This window comes from Ictalurus punctatus, chromosome 17 (assembly GCF_001660625.3).
Source record: "Ictalurus punctatus breed USDA103 chromosome 17, Coco_2.0, whole genome shotgun sequence".
NCBI lineage: Eukaryota > Metazoa > Chordata > Actinopteri > Siluriformes > Ictaluridae > Ictalurus > Ictalurus punctatus.
Window position 1 is genome coordinate 4,872,580 of NC_030432.2, and position 22,286 is coordinate 4,894,865.

General features: G+C 37.3%; 3 protein-coding genes across 4 annotated transcripts in view; 2 read left to right on the forward strand and 1 right to left on the reverse strand.

Annotated features, from left to right (window-relative positions):
- The window catches only part of dhrs12la (dehydrogenase/reductase 12-like a), a 15,958-nt gene extending 13,731 nt beyond the window's left edge, over window positions 1-2,227 (reverse strand). Inside the window, exon 1 of the mRNA XM_017491430.3 lies at window positions 2,099-2,227. The gene's annotated coding sequence lies outside the window, so the exon portion shown is untranslated. The remainder of the gene's footprint in view (window positions 1-2,098) is intronic.
- Window positions 998-16,708, forward strand: sars2 (seryl-tRNA synthetase 2, mitochondrial). The gene is made up of 16 exons (XM_017491429.3): window positions 998-1,352; window positions 1,471-1,566; window positions 2,796-2,825; window positions 3,267-3,407; window positions 4,786-4,840; window positions 7,359-7,422; window positions 9,854-9,959; window positions 11,070-11,117; window positions 11,967-12,075; window positions 12,309-12,354; window positions 12,487-12,574; window positions 12,759-12,871; window positions 14,369-14,462; window positions 14,847-14,939; window positions 16,125-16,190; window positions 16,487-16,708. The coding sequence occupies exons 1-16, from the start codon at window positions 1,002-1,004 to the stop codon at window positions 16,628-16,630; spliced, it is 1,644 nt and encodes a 547-aa protein (XP_017346918.3). The 5' UTR covers window positions 998-1,001; the 3' UTR covers window positions 16,631-16,708.
- A 2,144-nt stretch (window positions 16,709-18,852) lies between these two features.
- med29 (mediator complex subunit 29) lies at window positions 18,853-22,286 on the forward strand. Of its 2 annotated transcripts, XM_017491433.3 has the most exons (5): window positions 18,853-19,132; window positions 19,269-19,327; window positions 20,586-20,618; window positions 21,489-21,573; window positions 21,859-22,286. In XM_017491433.3, exons 1-5 carry the CDS (start codon window positions 18,989-18,991, stop codon window positions 22,084-22,086), a joined length of 549 nt encoding a protein of 182 aa, XP_017346922.1. In that variant the 5' UTR covers window positions 18,853-18,988; the 3' UTR covers window positions 22,087-22,286. The 2 variants fall into 2 exon arrangements, with proteins under 2 accessions (XP_017346922.1, XP_017346923.1); XM_017491434.3 differs by lacking the exon at window positions 20,586-20,618 and having other exon boundaries at window positions 18,857-19,132.

Here is a 22,286-nt window from a genome sequence, read left to right on the forward strand (position 1 = left end):
CATTTTACAGTTTATGATAACTGTTTAAGATGACTACTGGTGCAGTAGTGGCTTAGTGGTTAAGGGTCTGGGTTGCTGATTGGAAGGTCGGGTGTTCAAGCCCCAGCAATGCCAAGCTGCCACTGTTGGGCCCTTGAACAAGGCCCTTAACCCTCTCTGCTCCAGGAGTACTGTATCATGCCTGACCCTGCACTCTGACCCCAACTTCCTATCATGCTGGGATATGCAAAGAAAAGAATTTCACTGTGATGTAATGTATATGTGCCCAATAAAGACTCATTATCATTAGAATTCTTTGCTTAAATTGCTAGCATGGATACACCATGTAAGAAGTGTGTGTCTCTGAAAGTTGTCGAAAATGACGTCATTCCAACATTCAGAAAATGTGCTGTAATTGGATAGAGTTGTAAATCTTTTAAAAATGTGTGCCCGGGTAGAAGGCGTGAATTATGTAACCGAGTGAGTATGAATTAAAGGATTTTTCACCCCATAGACATGTGGCACACTCAGCCCAACAATGTTGGTCCTCCTCCGAGTCCACACTTTGGTGATGTCAGCTAATGCAGACCTATGGGGCGGTATTAATTAATAGACAGCTTTTGGGATGGACTGGATGTTGTGATGCCAGAAAGAGGACGATGTTGTGGATTGTTGTTTTCACTGTGGCGCTAGTCAGATGGCATCAGCATCATTTTTTATTTTATTTTATTTTTTAAAATCAGATTAACCATTCACAATGGTCATAGCCTGAAGTTCCATTGCATTTTAATTTACCATAATTTCACTGTTTTTTTTTTCTTCAAACTACATCATGAAATATTATTAAAAACTAGAGCTACAGTTAAATTACATTATAAAATCATTGTTCATTATAAAAACATAAACTTGCACTTAGAAATCCTCTTCTCTGTCATGTTGGCTAAAACCTGCAATCGAAACTCCTCCCCTGCTTTCTGATTGGACAGTTGGCGTGAACCTACAGCACGAGACCGCAAGTCTACATGAAGTGCGCCATTTGGGACAGGGCCGAAAGTCGTTTGGGATTCGGCCATTTTAAAGTCATGCACTGGAGCAAAATGGCGTCCTCCATAGGAACTGTCACACGGTTTCGCTCGCTTTTCTGCTTGACATCAACAGTGAAACAATACGTGTGGAACACACCGGGACGGATTTTCAGCTCGTGTTCCTCTGGTCGTGCCCAGAACAGGAGCAGCCTTTTCGAGCACATTAGGGAGGGCTACAGTGATAAACCCGAGCTGGACATGAGGAGACTCTGTGAACACACCGAACAAGTCATTACTGAGTTGGAGAACAGGAAAGGAGATTTAGGGGCAGGCGATGTCCGAGCTATTGTAAGGATCAGTTTGATGTCACGCCATAAACCTTTACAATGCATAATAACCTCCTGATGATTATTCGTTTGCTCTCCTAACGTTAATTCAAGCTCTCGTGATTTCTCTTGTCTGTTAGATATCAGCGTGGAAGCAGCTGCAGGAGGTGCAGGAAGAGATCAACGAGTTAGAAGAACATAAGAAAATGATCAGTGATAAAGTCCGGACTCTTGTGGTCAGTTGTAGTTTGTAGCTTTTGTATTTGATTTTAAACCAACATGATCCTGAAACACTGCGGTGTGCACGTCATCAGCGATGACCAATGAGAAACACAAACGTCAGTGAGGGAGAATTGAACATTTCTTGCATGGGCGTAACCACGTATTCTTTGGGGGGGGGTCGGGTCCCCAATGTTTAGGAAATACCAATCTGTCGTCGTCGTCCCCAACCCCCCAGTATACAGTACAAAATATTTTCTATATGTCCACATTTAATGAACCCTGCCAACTGATCTGTCTTTTTTTCATCTATTCTATTTATATCTATTCCTTTTAAATATACTTCCCGTTTGTTAAGGAAAATAGATTTGTGCCCCCCCCAACTGTACACTTGGTTGCGCTCATACTCAACGCAAGTTCGTTGATATATTTTAGCAGCTCAGTCTGTAAGAAATAGAGACAGCAGCCAAGTGTTGAAAAGTGCAGCAGAACATACGAGCTTTTTTCAGACAGTAAGTAACTAGATACCTAAATGGTAGGTAACCTTACCTTAGTATAGAAGGCGTCATACCATGGCTTGGTTTGTTCTTCAGAATGTCAATTAACTTTTGATATTTGCACACCCACGAAGTAGGCTAGGCTAACGTCAGTTCCAGTTTTGGACCAATAACGTTACATTCATTTGCATATCCTCCCGCAAAGTTCGTTGGACTAATTATAAAATTTAATTTATTAATTATAAAAAAATAATAATACCCACATATTTGGCTAGCTATTAACTAGTAGGCACAAGATTTTCCACTTTACTGTGTGTGCCTATAATGGTAGCTGCAGTTAAGACTCTGGGTTACTGATCGGAACGTCAGGGGTTCAAGCCCTGTGCTGCCAAAGTCGCTTGCCTTGAGCAACGCCCTTAACCCTCTCACTCCAGGGGTGCTGTATCATGGCTGACCCTGCACTCTGACCCCAGCTTCCTGGCATGCTGGGGTATGCGAAGAAAATAATTTCACTGTGCTCTTATGTATATGTGATAAATAAGACTCATTATATCTAACTGGCCATTTTAGACTTAACACAGCCTGGCCAGTGTTTGTTTTCACCTTTCTGTAAAGTTTATTAAAGGTCACTTGCACTTATTTGGTTCTAAACCCTCGATATGAATTAAAGAAGACAAAGCAAGCCATGCACACAATTCCAGATTCATTCTCTTCATGTGAAATTTGATGTAAATCTTTCTTTGTTGCAGGAGCAGCATGACAAAAAAGTCCTGTCTGGTGTAAGTTCTGTCTTTGACATCATATGCATCATTAACTATAATGTGATATCTGACCTTTCAGACAGAGTAAGCTGTTTTTTTTACTTGAATCAATGCAGTGGAATAGCCAATATGATTTAATTCTCTTTAAAGCAATACGGACCTGTCTACATATTGGAGTTGAGTTTTAAAAATACAAATGAAAAAGACTTTCATTTGTAACCAGACTTGTAAAATAATTGGGCTTTTAATTGAAACATATCATGTTGGGTTAGGATATGAGAATAATATATTTGTGCCCCAAGTCTCCTGGGGTAGGCTTCAGGCTTCCTTCGACCCTGGGTAGGATAAGTGGTACAGAAATGGATGGATGGCTATTTGGGTCTGTTAGTGGTGTTAATGTTTCAGGAGAGAAGAAGAAAGTTGATTTGATTGACTGATTCTTTCTCTTCTTCCTCCCAGCTTATGGCATACAAGTCTTTGAGAGAAGAGGGCCGAAAGATCAGAGTGAGGTTGAGTCAGCTGTACTCAAGACAGAGTGACTTGGAGGAGGAATATTATTGTCGAGCTCTGAGGCTTCCCAACAGAACACATCCAGATGTGGTAGGAGTTCAGTCCCTCTAGCCACTAAAAGAGAACAAAATTCAAGTGTAAAAAAAAAAAAAAGGAAACATTTTATGGGAAAAAGAAAACCAATTACAATAATCCGGTTGAATAAGTGTGCACTCCCCTTACTTTGTTAAAGTACCTTTTGCTTGTAATAAAGCACTCAGTTTTTTGAGGGGTAAGAGTCTAGCAACATGGCATATCTTAATTTGTCAATTTTATTTCACTGATACTTGCAAAAATGCTCCAGATCCATTAAATTGCGATTGGCGGGTCTCCTGTACACTGCCCTCTTCACGTTAGCCCATACGTTTTTTGAAGGGTTTTAACTATAACACATTTTGCCACATGTTTGCGGTATGTATGTTTTGGCAAATGTTAGTTACAGTTACATTTATATAGCACTTTTCTAGACACTCAAAGCGCTTTACATATTATGAGGGGGGGAATCTCCTCAACCACCACTAGTGTGCAGCATACATCTGGATGATGCGACGGCAACCACAGTGCGCCAGAACGCCCACCACACACCAGCTAGTAATTTTCTGTTTCTGACAGAAACAGCTTTTATCCTCTTAATTTTTTTCTTAATCAGAATCAGTTAATTGATGACAGGTGTATGACACATTATAAAAGGTTGTGCACACTTGTGCAACCAGGTTATGTTTTAATTTTCTTTTCCCCCCTAAAACATTTTTATTTGAATTTTGTTGGTTGCTACATTAAAGGTGGAAAAAGATCTGGCATGATTTGTCTTTGTTTAATTTTTTTACATCATGAAAACCTGCAATTTTAACGGGTATGTGTAGAATTTTTATGTCCACAGATTATAGCAATATCTTATCAAGTTTAACATTTTAAACTTGTTAGTGGAGAGTTACATATCATTTACACATTTTATCAGCTCATGGCCCTGAGTTTATTGCTCAATTTTGTCCCAATAGAAGAATAACAGAGAAAAAAAAAGTATTTCAATATGTATGGTCCACAAGACAATTTAATTTAGAATCATTGTAAATTTATTCATTGGATCAGATAACAAGCTTTATACATTATAGTTCCTTATCGCATTATACGTCTTGCTGGTACATTGTCAGGCCACCCATTTTTCATTAAACATCATGATCATTCTGACTGTGGTAGCAAGACACATGTGTAAATACAACAACACATGACTCTCTGAATTCCTCCCTGCCCAGGGGTCACTATTGCAACTCCAAGTTTTAATACAGATTATACTAATTGTATTCATACAGGTTTTTATTTTTTAATAAACAAAACTACCTGATATACATTTGAATAATATTCAAGCAGTAAAATAATATAATATAATACTTGCATTGCTGATTCAGTGTTATCTATCTTCTTTTTTCAGCCTATTGGAGATGAGAGCCAGGCGAAGGTGGTTGAAATGGTTGGACATAAAGCTGGTACATAAATTACACCATATATAACAGCCACTCTGCTTATTTTATCCATTCTTCTAATAGTTAATTTATTCGGGAACATTAGTCATTTTCATGGAACATTTTAGTGTGCTTTCCTTATAATCAAAGAGTAAACTAAGTGTTTTTATTGTCTTTTTTATTTTGTATATTTGTGGATTTCTACTTGTGGGAATTAGTGATAATATACCACTAATATCGGCACCCTTGGTAAATATGAGTAAAGAAGGCTGTGAAAAATTGTTTTTATTGTTTAACATTTTGAGCTTGATCAAAGAATTCACAGAAATACTCTGCTCTTATAGATATCAAACAATTGCAAATGCAGGTTTATAATAAAAAAAAAAAAACTTTGTGTGTGACAGTTATTGTCACCCTTTTAGTCAATACTTTGTGCTACCTCCCTTTGCCAAATCTTCTCCTATAATGTCTGATGAGGTTGGAGAATACATGGCATGGGATCTGAGACCATTCCTCCATACAGAATCTTTCCAGATCCTTCAAATTTCGAGGTCCATGCTGTTGGACTCTTCTCTTCAATTCATCCTAACAGGTTTTCTATAGGTTTCAAGTCAGGGGACTGTGAAGGCCATTTTGTGGTCAGTAAACCATTTTGTGTTGATCATGATGTATGTTTTGAAGCATTGACTACATTTACATGGACAGCAGTAATCTAATTATTGACCTTATTCTGAATAAGACAATATTGTGATTAAGGTGTTTACATGAGTCGCTTTTAGAATATTCTTTTCATGTTCATGTTTTACATGTTATAAAATAGATCGATTAACATCACACGTCATTACGTCCCCACGCCATGCCGCGGACGTTCCCTCCAGTCCGTCTTCGTTATGGTACAGTTTACAGTTTTGGGTGTTTTTATTTTTAATTTTACGAAAGCTTCGAGTGCAGTTAATTATTTGTCATGCTGTACGTGCAAATAGACGACTGCTTGAAGCTGTGGGCTGCTTCAGAAACTACATACTTACTAACTACATAGTAGCCAAAATACATGTATTTCACCTACTATATAGTAGGTAAGTACGCGGCTTCGGACGCAGCCATGATCTCTTGTTTGCCGTCAAACAGTTGAGCACTGCCGTGTGTGAACGTGTCCTGTTGCAAAATTCGGTGAAAACTCCTACACAACGTTAATAGAGTGATTAAGATGTTTGCATGTCTGTAATGCACGTCGATAATGCGACTAAAACAGGAATACTCCACACGATTTGTTTACTTTGAGTATGAATTTAGACGGATTAAGGTCCTCAATAATTGCTGTTTACATGCTAGTTTCTTAATCAGGGTATTGTCTTAATTGGGTTAATATCAGATTATTGTTCTCTGTGTAAACGTACTGAATGTCCTGCTGGAAGATCCAACCACGGCCCTAACCCTTCCAAACAACTTGTGGTGTTGTAGGTGACTTTGTATTGTAGTTTTGGAGACTTTCTGACCCCAAGACGCAACTAACTTCTGCAATTCTCCAGCTGTGATCCTTGGAGATTTTTTGGCCACTCAAACCATCGTCTTCACAGTGCATTGAGACGATATGACACGTGTCCAATTCCAGGTTGATTCATAACATTTCCAGTTGACTAGAACTTCTTAATTATTGCCCTGATGGTGGAAATGGGCATTTACAATGCTTCTGCTATTTTCTTATAGCCACTTCCCATTTTGTGAACCACAACAACCTTTTGCATTTACATTTATTCACTTAGCAGACGCTTTCATCCAAAGCGACTTACAAATGAGAAGATACAAGCAAAGCGATATATCAAGCAGAGAACAATATCAGTAGTGCTACCATACAAGATCCATTAATTGAGTTCCAGAAGAAGCAAAGTGCACAGAGTAGAGGTGTAAGTGCAAAAATTATTTATTTATTTATTTATTTATTAATGCGTTGGTTAGGTGTTCATGGAAGAGGTGGGTCTTTAGCTGTTTTTTGAAGATGGTGAGAGATTCTGCGGTCCGGATTGAGATTGGCAGTTCATTCCACCACTGAGGAACAGTTAGCGTGAAGGTTCTTTTGCTGCACATCACAGCTATATTCTTGGCCTTATCCATTGTTATGAATGACTAAGGTAATTTGGCCTATGTGTTACCTCATGTTTATACTCCTGTGAAACAAGAAGTCATGGTTGCACAATATCCTCTTCCTAGTCACCCAGGTGTACTAGAAAATGTAAAATTTCAATGGGAATATAATTCAAATATGTTTTTCTCATATGAATTCATAGGGGTGCCAATAATTGTTGCACAGCTATATTTAACAAAGATATTGTTAATAAACCTGTGTTGTTTGCAATTGTTTGATATCCATGAAAGCAGAGTATTTTTGTGATTTTTTGTTTTTTTTAACAAAAGATCAAAAGATTTAAACAACAATAAAATTCACAGCCGCCTTTGCTCTCATTTTCCAAGGGTACCGATATTAGTGGAGGGCGCTGTATATACACATCATAGGTCTTATGATGTGGTATTGTATCTACCACAGAGTTTGAATTCAAAGCCAAAGGCCACCTTGAAATTGGAGAAAATCTGGATATCATAAGACAGCGGTAATGTACTTTCTCCATCTATTTTTCTTTGTAATAATGCATTCACAATAGACAATAGAGACAAGTCATTTGTGTTGACTGAGCCGATTGTGGTTTGTCTCTTATGGGTCTGTAGTGAACGCTAATTTTGGTGTTTGTGAGTTTGTACCAATACAGAGTGCAGTATACAATTTACTTTTGTTTAAAAAAAGTATTTAAACTGTTATTATTTTAATAAAGTGAAAAAAGTATGAAAATTGTTTGCTTGATGTACATTACATGCTAGACTTTGCATTTTTATATATATATATATATATATATATATATATATATATATATATATATATATATATATATATATATATATATATATATATATATGTATGTGTGTATATATGTGTGTGTGTGCATCTCAAAAAAATTAGAATTTTGTGTAAAAAAAAATTCTGTAATTTGATTAAAAAGTGGAACTTTCATATATTTTTGATTCATTACACAAAGTGAAATATACCAAGCCTTTTTAAAAAAAAAATCTTGATGAAAAATCCAGTATCTCAAAATTTTAGAATAAAGAATTTTATAATACAGAAATGTCAACCTGAGAAGAGATCTAATCAGCCAATTAACTCAAAACACCTGCTAAGGTTTCCTGAGCCTTTAATCTCTGTCTGGTTCAGTACTTTCAGATTAAAGTAAATATTACATTTCATTTGGAAATCAAGCTCCTAGGGTCTGAAGGAAGAGTGGAGAGGCACAGAATCCAAATACATGCATACAGCCGGGTCCAAATACATGCATACAGCCAGGTCCATAAGTATTTGGACAGTGACCCTATTTTTGTAATTTTGCCCAAATGTGCCGTGTTCCGTGTCTTTAACACATCTGCATATAAACACCAGAAAAAGCTGTTTTAGGGAGAAAAGCAAGTCGAGCTGAGAAGAGAAAATCAATCCGAGGCATTGCACAAACATTGAGCATAGCCAATACAACAATTTGGAATGTCCTGAAAAAGAAAGAAACCACTGGTGTAACAGACACTGAATGGATTGCCCAGGAAAAAAAGTCAGTAGGTACATTTACATGCAACCAAATAATCTGCTAGTAATTAGATGTATCGCTCAATCAGATTGAAAAGCCTTCCTGTAAACACCTCAGTGGATCTGATTGTGCTCGAGTCAAATTAAATTTTGATCAGATTGAAAGTGGTGGAGTAGATCTGAAAAAAATCCAGTAAATAGGAAAAAATAGCAATGTAAACAAATTAATCAGATTTTCTCAATCAGATTAAAAAATACAGTGCAGTGGAATGTGACAACTGACTTGCACAGTAGTTTTGTTCAGAATATATGTAATGTACATGTAAATGAATATTTGAATCAGATTGCAATATTTCGGGTACATATAAACAGTACTTTCGGAATCTGCAATAGGATGGAATTAATTTGGATTGATGAAAATGGCCGCATGTAAACGTACCTAGTGACACCACCAACAACCTCCACAGGTCAGGGGTGACGGTATCACAATCCACCATTCGAAGAAGACTTTGAGAGAAGAAATATAGGGGCCATACCACAAGATGCAAACCACTCATCAGCAGTAAGAATCAGAAAGCCAGATCGGAATTCACAAAGAAATTCAAAGATGAACCAGAAAAGTTCTGGAACCAAGATGAACCTCTACCAAAGTGATGGAAAGGCCAAAGTGTGGGGAAAGAAAGGATCTGCTCATGATCCCTAACATACAAGCTCCTATGTGAAGCATCGTGGAGGTAGTGTCATGGCTTGGGCTTGTATCGCTGCTTTTGGAATGAGCTCATTAATCTTTATTGATGCAGCTCATGATGGTAGTAGCAGAATGAGTTCAGAAGTTTACAGAGAAATGCATCCAAATTAATTGAGAGGAACAGCTCGTCCATCTTTCGATCTCAAACCCAAATGTCTTTGGTATGAATTGGCCTTGTCTGACCAATAGTTTCAGAGGAGACTGTATAAAATGTTTGTCTAAATGGTTTAACACCAATTAAATAATGCAATGATCAGTGTAAAAATTGGTTAACGGATACAAATTGTACTAGCTACAAACACTCTCCAGAGACACCAGTGATCTCTGCAACTTCCTTCAAATTTTTATTTGTCTTTGTAATGTCTCTATATACATTTACTGAGATGTCATATATCACAAGAGATGATAAAATCATGGTTATAGAGTTTTTCTCCCATTTTTTCGAACCAGCCTGTACATAGGAAATAATTGCAGGTTTGAATGAAAAGTGTGAGTGGGGAAATTAAAAACTTAAAAATAAATAAATAAATAGATTAAAAATCTCACATATTATTGGTCTGAGGAATAATTTGATCCAGGTTCGTAAGTGCTGGCTAGTGTGAACACAGTAAATTCGGAATGGGTTTTTTCATCTTTGCTCTTTGTACTGTTTTTATTTCTCTTGCAGACGCCTTGCTCATGTGTCAGGTCACAGGTCGTACTATCTGAGGGGAGCAGGAGCCCAACTTCAGATTGCATTACAGAACTTTGCTCTCGACCTCCTCCAGAAAAGGGTCAGTGTGGCCTGTGGGATAAGGTGAATGCTTAGACTGTTGAATACTCAGGATCCTAGCATGCAGTGTTTTAATTAAATAAATAAAAAAGTCTTCATACTTCCATGTCATCTGAGCATATCCACTAGGGGGCAGTGTCACATGAACCACGCCAGAATTTATGGAATTAAACAGCAAGAAAGAGCATAAACAAAGAAGAGTTCTACGTTTCAATTAATATTTTTCCAACACATCAGGGAAGGGCCATTGCCACTTCTGGTCAACAGTTAAAAAATTGACAAGACACTTTATATTGAATAAAAAAATAATAATTAAATAATAATAATTAAAAATAAAGTTTCCCTGTGTGATGTGCTTGGTGTTGACGATCACCTGGGTACAGTAGCTATCTCAATTGATTCCCACCCCCCACCCCCCCCCCCCCCCAAAAAAAAAGAAGCTCTTGGTGTCCAAATAGATACTGCAGTTTGGCTCACAACTGAGTGAATCATAAAAGGGTTTTTTTGCCCCCCTCATTTTCTCCAAATCTGGTCATTGGCCAGTTACCTCCCAATCCCCCAGTATTGTACTACAGCTGCTTGTACATTAAAAAAAAGCATGTGAAACCAGCCACAAACTTACTGATCTTCCAATGACAGGGCTATTCTCTTGTGCCACTTGTGCCTTATTTATTGCTGCTTTTGTTTTTGTTTATGCCACATTCTTATATTACATTCTAAAATTAGGAAGATTAAATTCTCTGTGATCATAGTCCAGAACCTATTTATCTAAGCTAACCATAGGGGTTTTATGATGCATGTTAGGACATTGGACTTCTGATCTGAAGGTTTGATTTCAAATCCCAGGACCACCAACTGCTCAATTGTATAAAAAAATTAGATAATTGTAAGTCGCTCTGGATAAGGGCGTCTGCCAAATGCCATAGATGTAATGTAAATGTAGTCTGTTGAGAAAGGAGAAATAAGACCATGACAACAGGATAGGAAGTGACTGAACTTATAGAATATTCACATATAAGTAGACTTTTGGGAAATTTGCACAAGACTTGACGTAAGTTCAATATGCTTTAAGTATTTCTGCTGAGGGAGAAATATTTTTTGTACCTTTCAGGGGTTTATCCCAATGGTAGTTCCAGACATGCTGAAAGGAGTCGTGTTTGTAAGTAGCTTTTCATGTCTTTCACAATACCAGAGCAATGTATTAAAATTGTTAAAAATTCTATTTAATTCTATTATCTATTTATATTGTCTATTTAATTATGATGGTTGTTTAATTCTGTTTTCTATTTTTCTGCAATTTGTAATATGTATCATGTCTGAACAAAATGCGCAGAATAGTGCCTTAAGACAACAGCTTAAGTCTTTCTTTCCTCAAAGAGGAAGATTTTCTTTAAGATTTTCTTAAATTTGAACCTGTACCACCCACTTTGAAGAACAATTAAAGCTTGTGCGATAGAATAATTTAATGTTGTCTGTGATTTTACACTACCATGATATCCAGTGACATTACACGATTACGATTATATTCTATTACCAGACCTGCCAACCTTTTATGAATTTTGTGTAGGAGTTCCACAATTTAACATTGCACAGTCTCAGACATGCTTAAACACGTTGAGCTGCAGCTCAGCTTATTCGCTTGCTCACTGTAAAAGGATTATAAACATGCACTGTTTTAAAAATGTTTACTGTGCATTACTAGAGAATCGCCTAAAAAGCCACCATCCAGATTTTCCAGAGTTTCCAAGATTACTACTGGCAGAAAGCCGTTCCCAACTGCACAGCTGATAATATTAAAACACCCTTTTCTTGGTGGAAATGCTTATTTTCCTGTCTAAAATCCTTTTTTTTAAATGCTATTAGTTCTGAACGATTAAATAGTTTATCATGATTTTTTAAATGTGACTATTTGCATTCACCTGAAGTTTGCCAATGGATGTTCAGTTTTATGGATGCCACAAACTTGTAAAGCCACTGTGACCCTCTTGGTTCATGTCCCTTTGCACAGGAAGGTTGTGGGATGCAGCCTTATGCTCACCTCTCTCAGGTTTACTCTCTGGACCCAAGCCGCTTCCCCAACCTTAATCTTGCTGGGACGGGTGAAGTCGGAGTTGCAGGTGAAAAGCTGCAACACCATTTGTTTATAAATATTGCATATGGATTATCACTTTTACCTTCTGATCTCTGTAGCCCCTTTTCTGTAACCTCTGTAGCTCCATTTTCAATCCCGCTTTAAAGAATAAGGAATTGCAGTTTTCAGAAGACTATATAGCTTTTACCATACAATGAAATACATATTGGATTATAGTAAAACACAGTAATTTATGGTTTTCCTGATGCACCTTTTAAGGTTACTTTATGGACCATGCTGTGAATTTGAAAGACCTGCCAGTAAGGTAAGAAAGTCTTGCTGTATGTCCTGATATTTACAACATGGTGCTCTGTTTTAAAATGTTTAAAATTTATTAAATTATTCATGTTTGGTTAAAATTGTTTTCTGTGCACATGTTGTGCTTTTAATTTTGAAGGACAGTGTGTAGTAGTACATGTTACAGAGCAGAAACTGATACAGGCAGAGAAGCCTGGGGCCTCTACAGGGTTCATCACTTTAACAAGGTAATGTAGGGTTGAGTAACAGCAGTTATATTTTAAAATGGAATGAACATAAATGAGGAAAAAATGCATGTCCATCAGAGCCGATTAATGTTGATGTATATGTTATATTTGTTTCTTCAAACATTGCTGTTTTATTTCTGTGAAATTGTAGAAAACAGTCAGCTCATTTCATTTCATCTTTCAGGTCGAGATGTTTGGTGTAACAGCTGATGAATCTGGTCAGGAGAGTTCTCAGTTGTTAGATGAGTTTGTTCTGTTGCAGAAGGAGATTTTCTCTTCACTCAAGCTCCATTTCAGGTTGTCAAGTAATTTAGTACAGTGCTGTGAAAAGGCAGCCTGATTTCTACTTTTTATGTGTATTTCTCGTACTAAATAGTTTCAGAAATGAAAGCAAAATCTAAGATAAAACAAAGGCAACCTGAGTAAACACAGAATATAGTTTTTAAATTATTATTTATTGAAGCAAAAAAGTTATCCCAGACCAACTGGACCGGTATGAAAATGTATTTGCCCCCAAAGTTACTAATTCCCCAAATCTGTGAAACATGCATTCATAATGGGGTTCAGCTGGACTAGACACAACCAGGCCTCATTACTGCAAACTCTGTTCAATCACATCAACACTTAAACAGAACTTTTTCAACAGCATGAAGTTGGTTAAAAGTTCTTACCCAGTAACACACTATACCTAAATTGAAAGAAATTCCAGAAATGATGAGGAAGAAGGTGATTGAAATACATCAGTCTTGGAAGGGTTATAAAGCTATTTCAAAGGCTCTGGGACTCAGATCATCCACAGTGAGAGCAGTTATCTCCAAATGGAAAAACACGGCACAGTAGTGAACCTTCCCAAAAGTGTCTTTCCAAAATTCCTCCAAGAGCACAGCAACTACTCATCCAAGAAGTCACAAAAGAGCTAAGGACAACATCAAAGGACCTACAGGCCTCTCTTGCATCAATAAAGGTCACTATTCATGACTCCACTATCAGAAAGACACTGGGGGAAAATGGCCTCCATGGAAGAGTGGCGAGGTGAAAACCACTGCTAACCCAGTAGAACATTAAGGCGCATCTGAATTTTACCAAAACACACCTTGATGATCCTCAAACCTTTTGGGAGAATGTTCTGTGGACTGATGAGTTGAAAGTGGAACTGTTTGGAAGACAGGGGTTCCGTTACATCTGTCATAAACCAAACACCGAATTCCACAAAAAGAACATCATAAAGCATAACTTATTATTTTCTGTATTATATATAGTGTTACTTGGACTATATATAATTATAGTAACACAAGTTATTTTCAGTATATCACTCACTATAGTGTCCATGATGGTATATTTGCAAGAACATGATCTCAAGAAAACAACCTTTGTTATCTTGAGAGCATGAGAGAAATAAGTTGTGATTTCAAGATAACAGCACAGAAAAATATCAATAACTCACGGCCTTTCTGGTCTTCTGTAGGCAAGTGATCATACTCAATTGTCAAAATAAGATAATGTCTGTTCAAAGAAGTAATTAAACAGGTGAATGAGTCTGATGGATAATTGTATTTATCCAGAGTTTTGATGAACTGTTGAAGGCTTAGGGTTTCCCTATTCACATACTGTAATACTTGCACTACTATTGTGTTGTTTGATGTCACCCATTTCTAAAATGCAAGCTAAGAGCGGATACTGTTGTGCTGACATCTGTGATACTTTGTAGTTCTTTAGCAATTATTTCTTCATGCCATTCCATTCCTGATTTGATCATTTGTTTGAAATAAAGCTCCCTTTTTGTTTCCTTCAAAGAGTTTTGGACATGCCCACTCAGGAGCTGGGGGCACCAGCCTTCAGGAAGTATGACATTGAAGCATGGATGCCAGGCCGTGAAAGTTATGGTGAGGTAAGAATAATAGTAGCAGTCCTAAATGATGTTTCAAATCTGGATTCATCGGCTCTGGATTTCATTTGTATTTGCATTTATTTGATATTACCTTATTTAATCCAAAAATGTCTAATGAGTTCCAGAAATTACAAATTAGAACCTAACTGTAAATACAAGAACATGCAAAGTCACTGCATGTCTACTGATGATATTCTGAGGTATTTATGGTCATTTTATTGTGCATTTAGAACATAACCATATATTTTCTTACCAGTTATGCAAACATAATCATAAACCCTATGGTGAGGCAGCACACTAAGGAACATATAAATGTCTTATTTAGTCTTTATATTTTCCCAAATCATGAATTGTTTCAAATTGTGTTTCTTACCCTTTCGTTAGATCTCCAGTGCATCTAACTGCACTGACTACCAGAGCCGAAGACTGAACATTCTCTATGAGAGAAATGATGGCAGTTTTAAGTATGCACACACAGTGAGTGAAATCTATTTGCTGCCTCAGCAGAGAATGTAACTAAAGGCACAAAGTGATGTATTTTCTGTGGTAGCATTGCATTTTTTAAATGCTTACATTATATTTAGAAAGTGGAGTTAGCAAGAAATACAGTCCCCTCCCAAAGAATTGGAAAGACAAAGACGGTTATTTTGTATTTGCTATATTCTGAAGACATTTAGTTTTAAGACAGTTTAGAACATGACATCTGGGTTTCACCTGTGAAGACTGCATTTGTTGTTAAAAGGGACAAATCTACATGAAGACCAGAAAGCTGTCTATGAGAGAAAAGTAAGCCATTTTTTTCCTGAGCCATTGCACCAGAATCAGGCATAGCCAATAGAACAATTTGGAATATCCTGAAAAAGAAAGGAACCACTGTTATACTAACAACCAGACATTGAACAGATGATAGAAACATTGAGACAGCTGTGAAGAAAAACACATAGACAACTGTCAGTGACTCACTAACAGCCTCCACAGGGCAGGGGTGAAGGTATCACAATCACCACATAAATGTAGAGGTCATACCACAAGATACAAACCATTCATCAACAGTAAGAATCAGAAAGAAAGAATGTAATTCGCAAAGAAATACAGAGATGAGCCACAAATGTTCTGGAACCAAGATTAACCAAAGTGATGGAAAGGCCAAATTGTGGAGAAAGTAATGATCTGCTCATGATCCAAAACATATGAGCTCATTGGTCAAGCACGGTGGAGGTAGTGTCATGGCTTGGGCTTACATGACTGCTTCTGAAAGGGGTTCACTAATCTTTATTGAGAATGTAACTCATGATGGTAGTAACAGAATGAATTTAGAAATCTACAGAAACATTCTGTCTACCAATTTACAGAGAAATGCATCCATTCTAAATGGGGGGAACTTGGTGGCCTGACACCAAAGGTACCATTTTCTAAGTTAACACATCTAGATGTAAATATGAGGAAATGAAATCTAAAATTCACATCCATCATATCATATTCATCTTTTGATCTCAAACCCAAATGTTTTCAGTGCATTGCAAAATCAAAAGCATTGGCCTTGCTGTTCCAATACTTCTGGAGGGGACTGTATTATTTAAGAAAGGTGCCGCATTGAAATAGAAGGAAATACATTCACTGTCACAGAGAATGAAAACCAGCAATATATCTGTTTGATTCTAGGTGAATGCTACAGCTTGTGCTATTCCACGCACCATTATTGCACTTCTGGAAACACATCAAACAAAAGTGAGGTTGCATTTTAATATTCTTTACAAACACACACACACACACACACACACACACACACACACACACACACACACACACACACACACACACTATTTTATTTGATTTGGTTTGTTGCACAGTCATGTTTAGTCACAATAATATCGATTTTAAAAACCTAATTCAAACGTTGCTTATAAAGTCACCATTATTTCATTAATACATTTCTGGAAAACTCTGTTAAGTACTGTTAAGCTGGTTGTAGTTGATTGTAAAGATTAAATTGAGAATTCTTTTTCATCCAATTTTTTTTTTAGGAAGGAACTGTACATGTTCCAGAAGTTTTGCAGCCTTACGTTGGCTTAGAGGTGATTGAAAAGCCTTCATACACTCCCCTGAAATACATCGGACCAAATCAGCCCAACCGTACACCTCGTTCCATTTCTAAAAGCTCCAACTAACATTCATTTTACAATGTTCATTTGCACAGTTTTTTTCTATATTAAAAAAGCCAAAATAAAGTGCGTTTTGATCAGGAAGTGACTGCTTCAACACATTTTTTAAATACCAGAATCCAGTTCACCAGTTCAACCTAAGCTGGGTTGATTGTGCAATAGCTTTGCTGGAGCCCTGTTTATGTTATGATTCAGCTAATGTTCTGTTTGTTTGTCTCAAATTTCTGCTTTTGAGTTTTCACCGTCTAGGCTTATGTGATATTGAAAAATGAGCATACCGTCATTTCCGGTTGAAGGAGTAGGCGAGACCGTAATAATAGGTTATAATAATAGCAATAATATTGTGTACGGACAATAATCTCTTTATATCACACAAGCCTAGTGTCGCCTTTATTTCACATGGACCTCAGATCATTACTGACACTTAAACACAGTTTCACCCATTTTGTAAAGGGATTGGATTCATACGGTTCTCTAACTAAAAGCCTGGACTTGTCATATGTACCTTCATTGGGAAAATATTTCCCAATAAAGGGAAAAAAACACAAATAATTTTAACTTCTATAAACTTAGTGATGCATAGTGATATTAAAACCTATTCCAGTTGTGTACTGTTGCTATTTCTGTCTGCTAGTGCACGTGTCAGATATTGTCTAATGTAATATGAAGATATTATCATGAGTGTTTGCTGTGTTCTTATCATATATAGTTACCTAATATAGAATACCATTAGTCATTTAGTGAATATTCAAGCTGCTAAATAACACTGTAGCCCCCATAGCCTTAGGATGGCTGCTTCATTGTTAGAAATGCTGACTAGAAATGGTAAATACTTGCAACCAAAATGTCATGGTTCATTTAAAGGTTTATCGCATCTATCAGCATGTTGTTTATGGGGTCTCCAGGTACAACTAAACCATCCATCCATTTCACTTGATCTGTACAAATTAATCTGCACATCACTGTTTATACAATATTGTTTCTATAGTAACAACATTCAGCACTCAACACCACCACACAGGGACCTGTATAGCATTTATTTATTTATATAATGTGAACATTACCCAAAGCTCTTGACCTGATTATTTTTGCATGGCACTGATGCGACACGATTAGTTAACTGCATGAATGTGCAGGTGTAGAGGTGTTCCTAATAAAGTGGATGGGAGTGTAAGTTAGTAGGTTTAGATTTAAATCTTTTGTTAACTGATACTTTCTTATTAACTTGCTTTTATGCCAACAATATTTTCAGAACAAAAACACAACAATTCCATTATGACTGAAATTTTATAATAACTCCCCACCCCCAAACTTCTCTAGTCCTTGAACCAGTCAGCTTGTTCACTAGTCATGTCAGACACCCCTTGGGTCATTTGGTTGCAAATCAGCTTTTTGACCTCTCACTTGTGGCCTCAAGTCCACTCGGTTCCTTTTCCGAGTTGCACCACGCTCTGTCTGGATCTCATATGGATGTGGAACCGGTTCTTTTCCCACACACCCTTGTTGCATCCATGTGCCTCTTACATGGTTTAGAATACAAACTTTTATCTCCAGGCTTGAACTTTTGTAGGTTTTTCGCTTTCTTATTGTAATCCAATTTTTGTTTGTCTTTATGTTTTTGTTTTGTGGCTTTGATTTTGTTTGCTCCTGCAGACGTTCCTGATGGATAGATAGGTTAGTGCGTATCGGTTGACCCATCAACATTTGGGCTGGGGACAACCCATTTTGCAATGGAGCACTCCTGTAAATCATTGGACTCCTCTGGAAGTCTGCTTTTCCTTCATGATTCTTTTTCATGAGAGCCTTCACAATCTTTACAGAACTCTCTGCTAGCCTGTTGGAGCTAGGGTAATTTGGGCTTGAACTGGTGTGTTGAAATCCCCACTCTTCAGCAGTTATCCTGCACCTGGCTCACATGTGCATGCCCAGGTCTGTTATCGCTGGCGTCGTTTGTTTATTATTATTATTTAACTCGCCAGTCCCGCTTTCTGACACCAGGTTATGTTTTAGACAACACGATAGAGAGCTTCAACGTCTTTTCAGATACTTTATATAATTTTTAGCATGTACACACACAACATTAATCCAACAATTTGCACCCCTCTCTAAACTGTCCGGTCAGCAACACAGAACCGGAACCAAAATTATGTTATCAGGCATAACATCACATACTTCATTGCATAATTGTCCAGTAGGTGGTACTATTGAGTTATCGTGTACCAGCGGGCTTAACTCGAAGTAGGAGGAGAAGAAGAAGAAGAAGAAGACGAAGACGAGGAGGTAGAAGAAACAACGCGGGGAGGAAGAAGGAAATATTTTAGTGAATGTCTGTGAAAACTGAGGCTCCAGTCGCCTTTTACAGTAATGTCTCAGCAACAACAACCTCCACCAACAAACCCACAGGCGGTACTTCAGCAGCCTCCACAACAACAGCTCAACCAACAGCAGGATTTCGACCCGGTTCATAGATTTAAAATGCTGATTCCGCAATTAAAAGAGAGTTTACAGGTTTGCTTATGGCTTTGTTCGCTATATAAACAATAGACTTTACATTAACGTTGGAGTACATTCGTGTTTACGAAGCGATTTGTATAGAATCCCATTAATCATCTTCGACTGATTTCCTTTTGCGCATTTGTTTCAGAACGTAATGGCCATCGCTTCACAAAACTTTGCACACAATACTGCAATTGATAACGGAATGTAAGTACACATCGTTTTCAACTTAAAAACACACACACACGTATGTATGCATATTTTATACACACACACACACACACACACACACACACACACTGTGCTTGAAGGTTTGAGAACCCTTTCTGCATGAATATGACCTAAAACAACATCAGCTTTTCACACAGGTCCTAAAAGTAGACAAAGAGAACCAAATTAAACAAATGAGTCAAAAATATTATATTTGGTCATTTATTTATTGAGGAAAATGATCCAATATTACATATCAGAGAGTGGCAGTTAATTTGAAGGTGAAATCAGAGTCAGGTGTCTTCAGTCAATGGGATGACAATCAGGTGTGAGAAGGCGCCCTGTTTTATTTAAAGAAGAGGAATCTGTCAGAGTCTGATTTCTAAAAGAAAATGTCAGGCCATTTGTCTGTGAAATGAATCTCAAGAGAAAGAATGGTTAATGTTTTGGAAAGGCCAAGTCGATGTCCTGACTTTAATTCAATAGAAATGTTGTGGAAGGACCTGAAGAAAGCAGTTCATGTGAGGAAACCCACCAACATCCCAGAGTTGCAGCTGTTCTGTACTGAGGAACGGGATAAAATTCCTCCGAGTCGATGTGCAGGACTGATCAACAGTTACCGGAAACGTTTATCTGCAGTTATTGCTGCACAAGGGGGTCACACCACATACTGAAAGCAAAGGTGCACATACTTTTGCCACTCACAGATATGTAATTATATTGGATAATTTTCCTTAAATAAGTGACCAAGTATAATATTTTTGTCTCATTTGTTTAATCGGATTCTCTTTGTCTACTTTAATGACTTGTGTGAAAATATGATGATGTTTTTGGCCATTTATGCAGAGAGAAAATTCTATAGGATTCACAAACTTTCAAGCACCACTGTATGGTTAACGAAGTCAAGTACTCCACTCTAGTTGTATACCTGCTGGAAGTGTTTATGACCTACTACAGATGATTTGAGTAATTGATCTTGTCCTGGTTCAGTCTACTTTGTTTCTGATTTTTATGTTCACTGTAATTAACTGGTTCCCAAAGTTTTAAAGAACCATTTTCAGGGTATGTGTAAAGTATAATGGAAAATGTGTGTTTATTGAGGACAAATATAAGTGGCAGGAATTCGCAGTCATGGTATGAACATTAGCGATAGATAAAGAGGTTGGTGGTTGATGTCTCCAGGTTTTAGTGACATGCATGCCGGTTCTAGTCTTAAGCTGTTCTGAACATGAAGTCTGTGTGTACTTCGTTTTAGTGCAGTGAGGGCAGAAAAGCCACTCTCACCAAGGTAAGTGTTTGAGGACAGTGCACTTGTGAAGTTGTCTAAAAGTCCATCAGTGGTTGTTGTGGTGTTCATTTTTTCAACTCCTCATTTGTGACAGTCTGTTAACTTCTAATGACACAAGTGAAACCCAGCTCATCATATTGCGTCTTTCTGGCATTGCTTGTTGTGAAGTTTTCTTCAACTTCAGAAGATGGGCTTCACTTCGCATTAGACTTTCCTCACCCATCCTTAGTTTTTCTATATTTTTTTAAAGCTTTTTTTTAGCTGAACTAAAGTAGATTCTGATTTCTGTATTTAACCCAGGTAAGACTGATAAATATCTCCCAATGAAGTGCCACGTTTAAAAATTAAGATATTAGCTTTATTATATCTTCTGTTAACATGCACTACAAGTGGACCCACTTGCTACCTCTTAGCTACCTCATAGCTCCAAGTTCCCCAATTTGTTCCTCAGACCAGATTACTGCCTGTGCAGGCTTCTGTGTTGTCGCCATGTTCACACTTTGTGAAAATGTGTACTGAAGATGAATGCATTCAAGCGCAGTATCCCCTTACATATAACCCCCCCCCCCCCCCCCCCCCAAATAAATAAATAAATAAATAAATAAAATTCCAAGCCTTCTAAATGGTGGAGACATTTTTATACAGTTGTCTCTACATTCAATGTGGTACTAACCAGTTAATAAAGAAATGATCAGTTAAATTTACATTGTCTTTGAAACCCATTTCCATCCTAAAGTTCAAACGCTGCTGTTTCTCATACATGCCTTAATGATTTTTTTTTCCCTTTATGCATTAACATAACATCTTTTATTAAAGCCAAGGCATGCCTAGTTTTAGTTACTTAGTTATTGCGTATCTTCTTTTTTTTAGAAAGAGTAATGATTCCACAGTTCAGCGATTTGACAAGAGTTTAGAAGAGTTTTACGCCCTCTGTGATCAACTGGAGCTCTGTCTGGTAAACACCAACTATTAAATTGCATCTTTTAATAAATGTATATGCAGTATTATAATGAAGTATATTATATAGCATCTTCTTTATAAACAGCTGTTTCATAGCATTTTTTCAGAAAACTGCATTCATTTGAATCCATACAATGTAAAAGCCATTCTGTAGTGATCAGGCTACAGTGATGGACTGCATGTCCAATTAAAACTTGAGTAGATTATTGTGAAAATGTAGAAAAATGAGTGATGCTATGTTAAATTGGTGTCCAGCAGACTAATCCTTTGTGTCTTTTAGCGCCTGGCTCACGAGTGCCTCTCTCAGAGTATCGACAGTGCCAAACACTCTCCAAACTTGGTGCCTACAGCAACCAAACCTGACACAGTGCAAACAGAGTCTCTGTCTTATTCTCAGTATCTCAGCATGATCAAATCTCAGATATCGTGTGCTAAAGACATCCATAATGCTCTGCTGGAATGCTCCAAGAAAATAGCAGGAAAGAGTCAGCAGCAAGGCATCCTTTAATGGTGCTGTGTTTCAGATGCTGTCATTAGATTCTCCTGAGAAGGAAAGTGTTTTTATATTGGGGAGGGGCGGGGTTGTAAATAAAAATAACAAAATAAAATTTTGGTTGCAAAACTGTAAAGTTGGACAAGTTTTGGGGATTAAACATGCACCTGCTTGTTGCTTAATTAAACTGTGATACTGTTTGCAATGATCAAGAA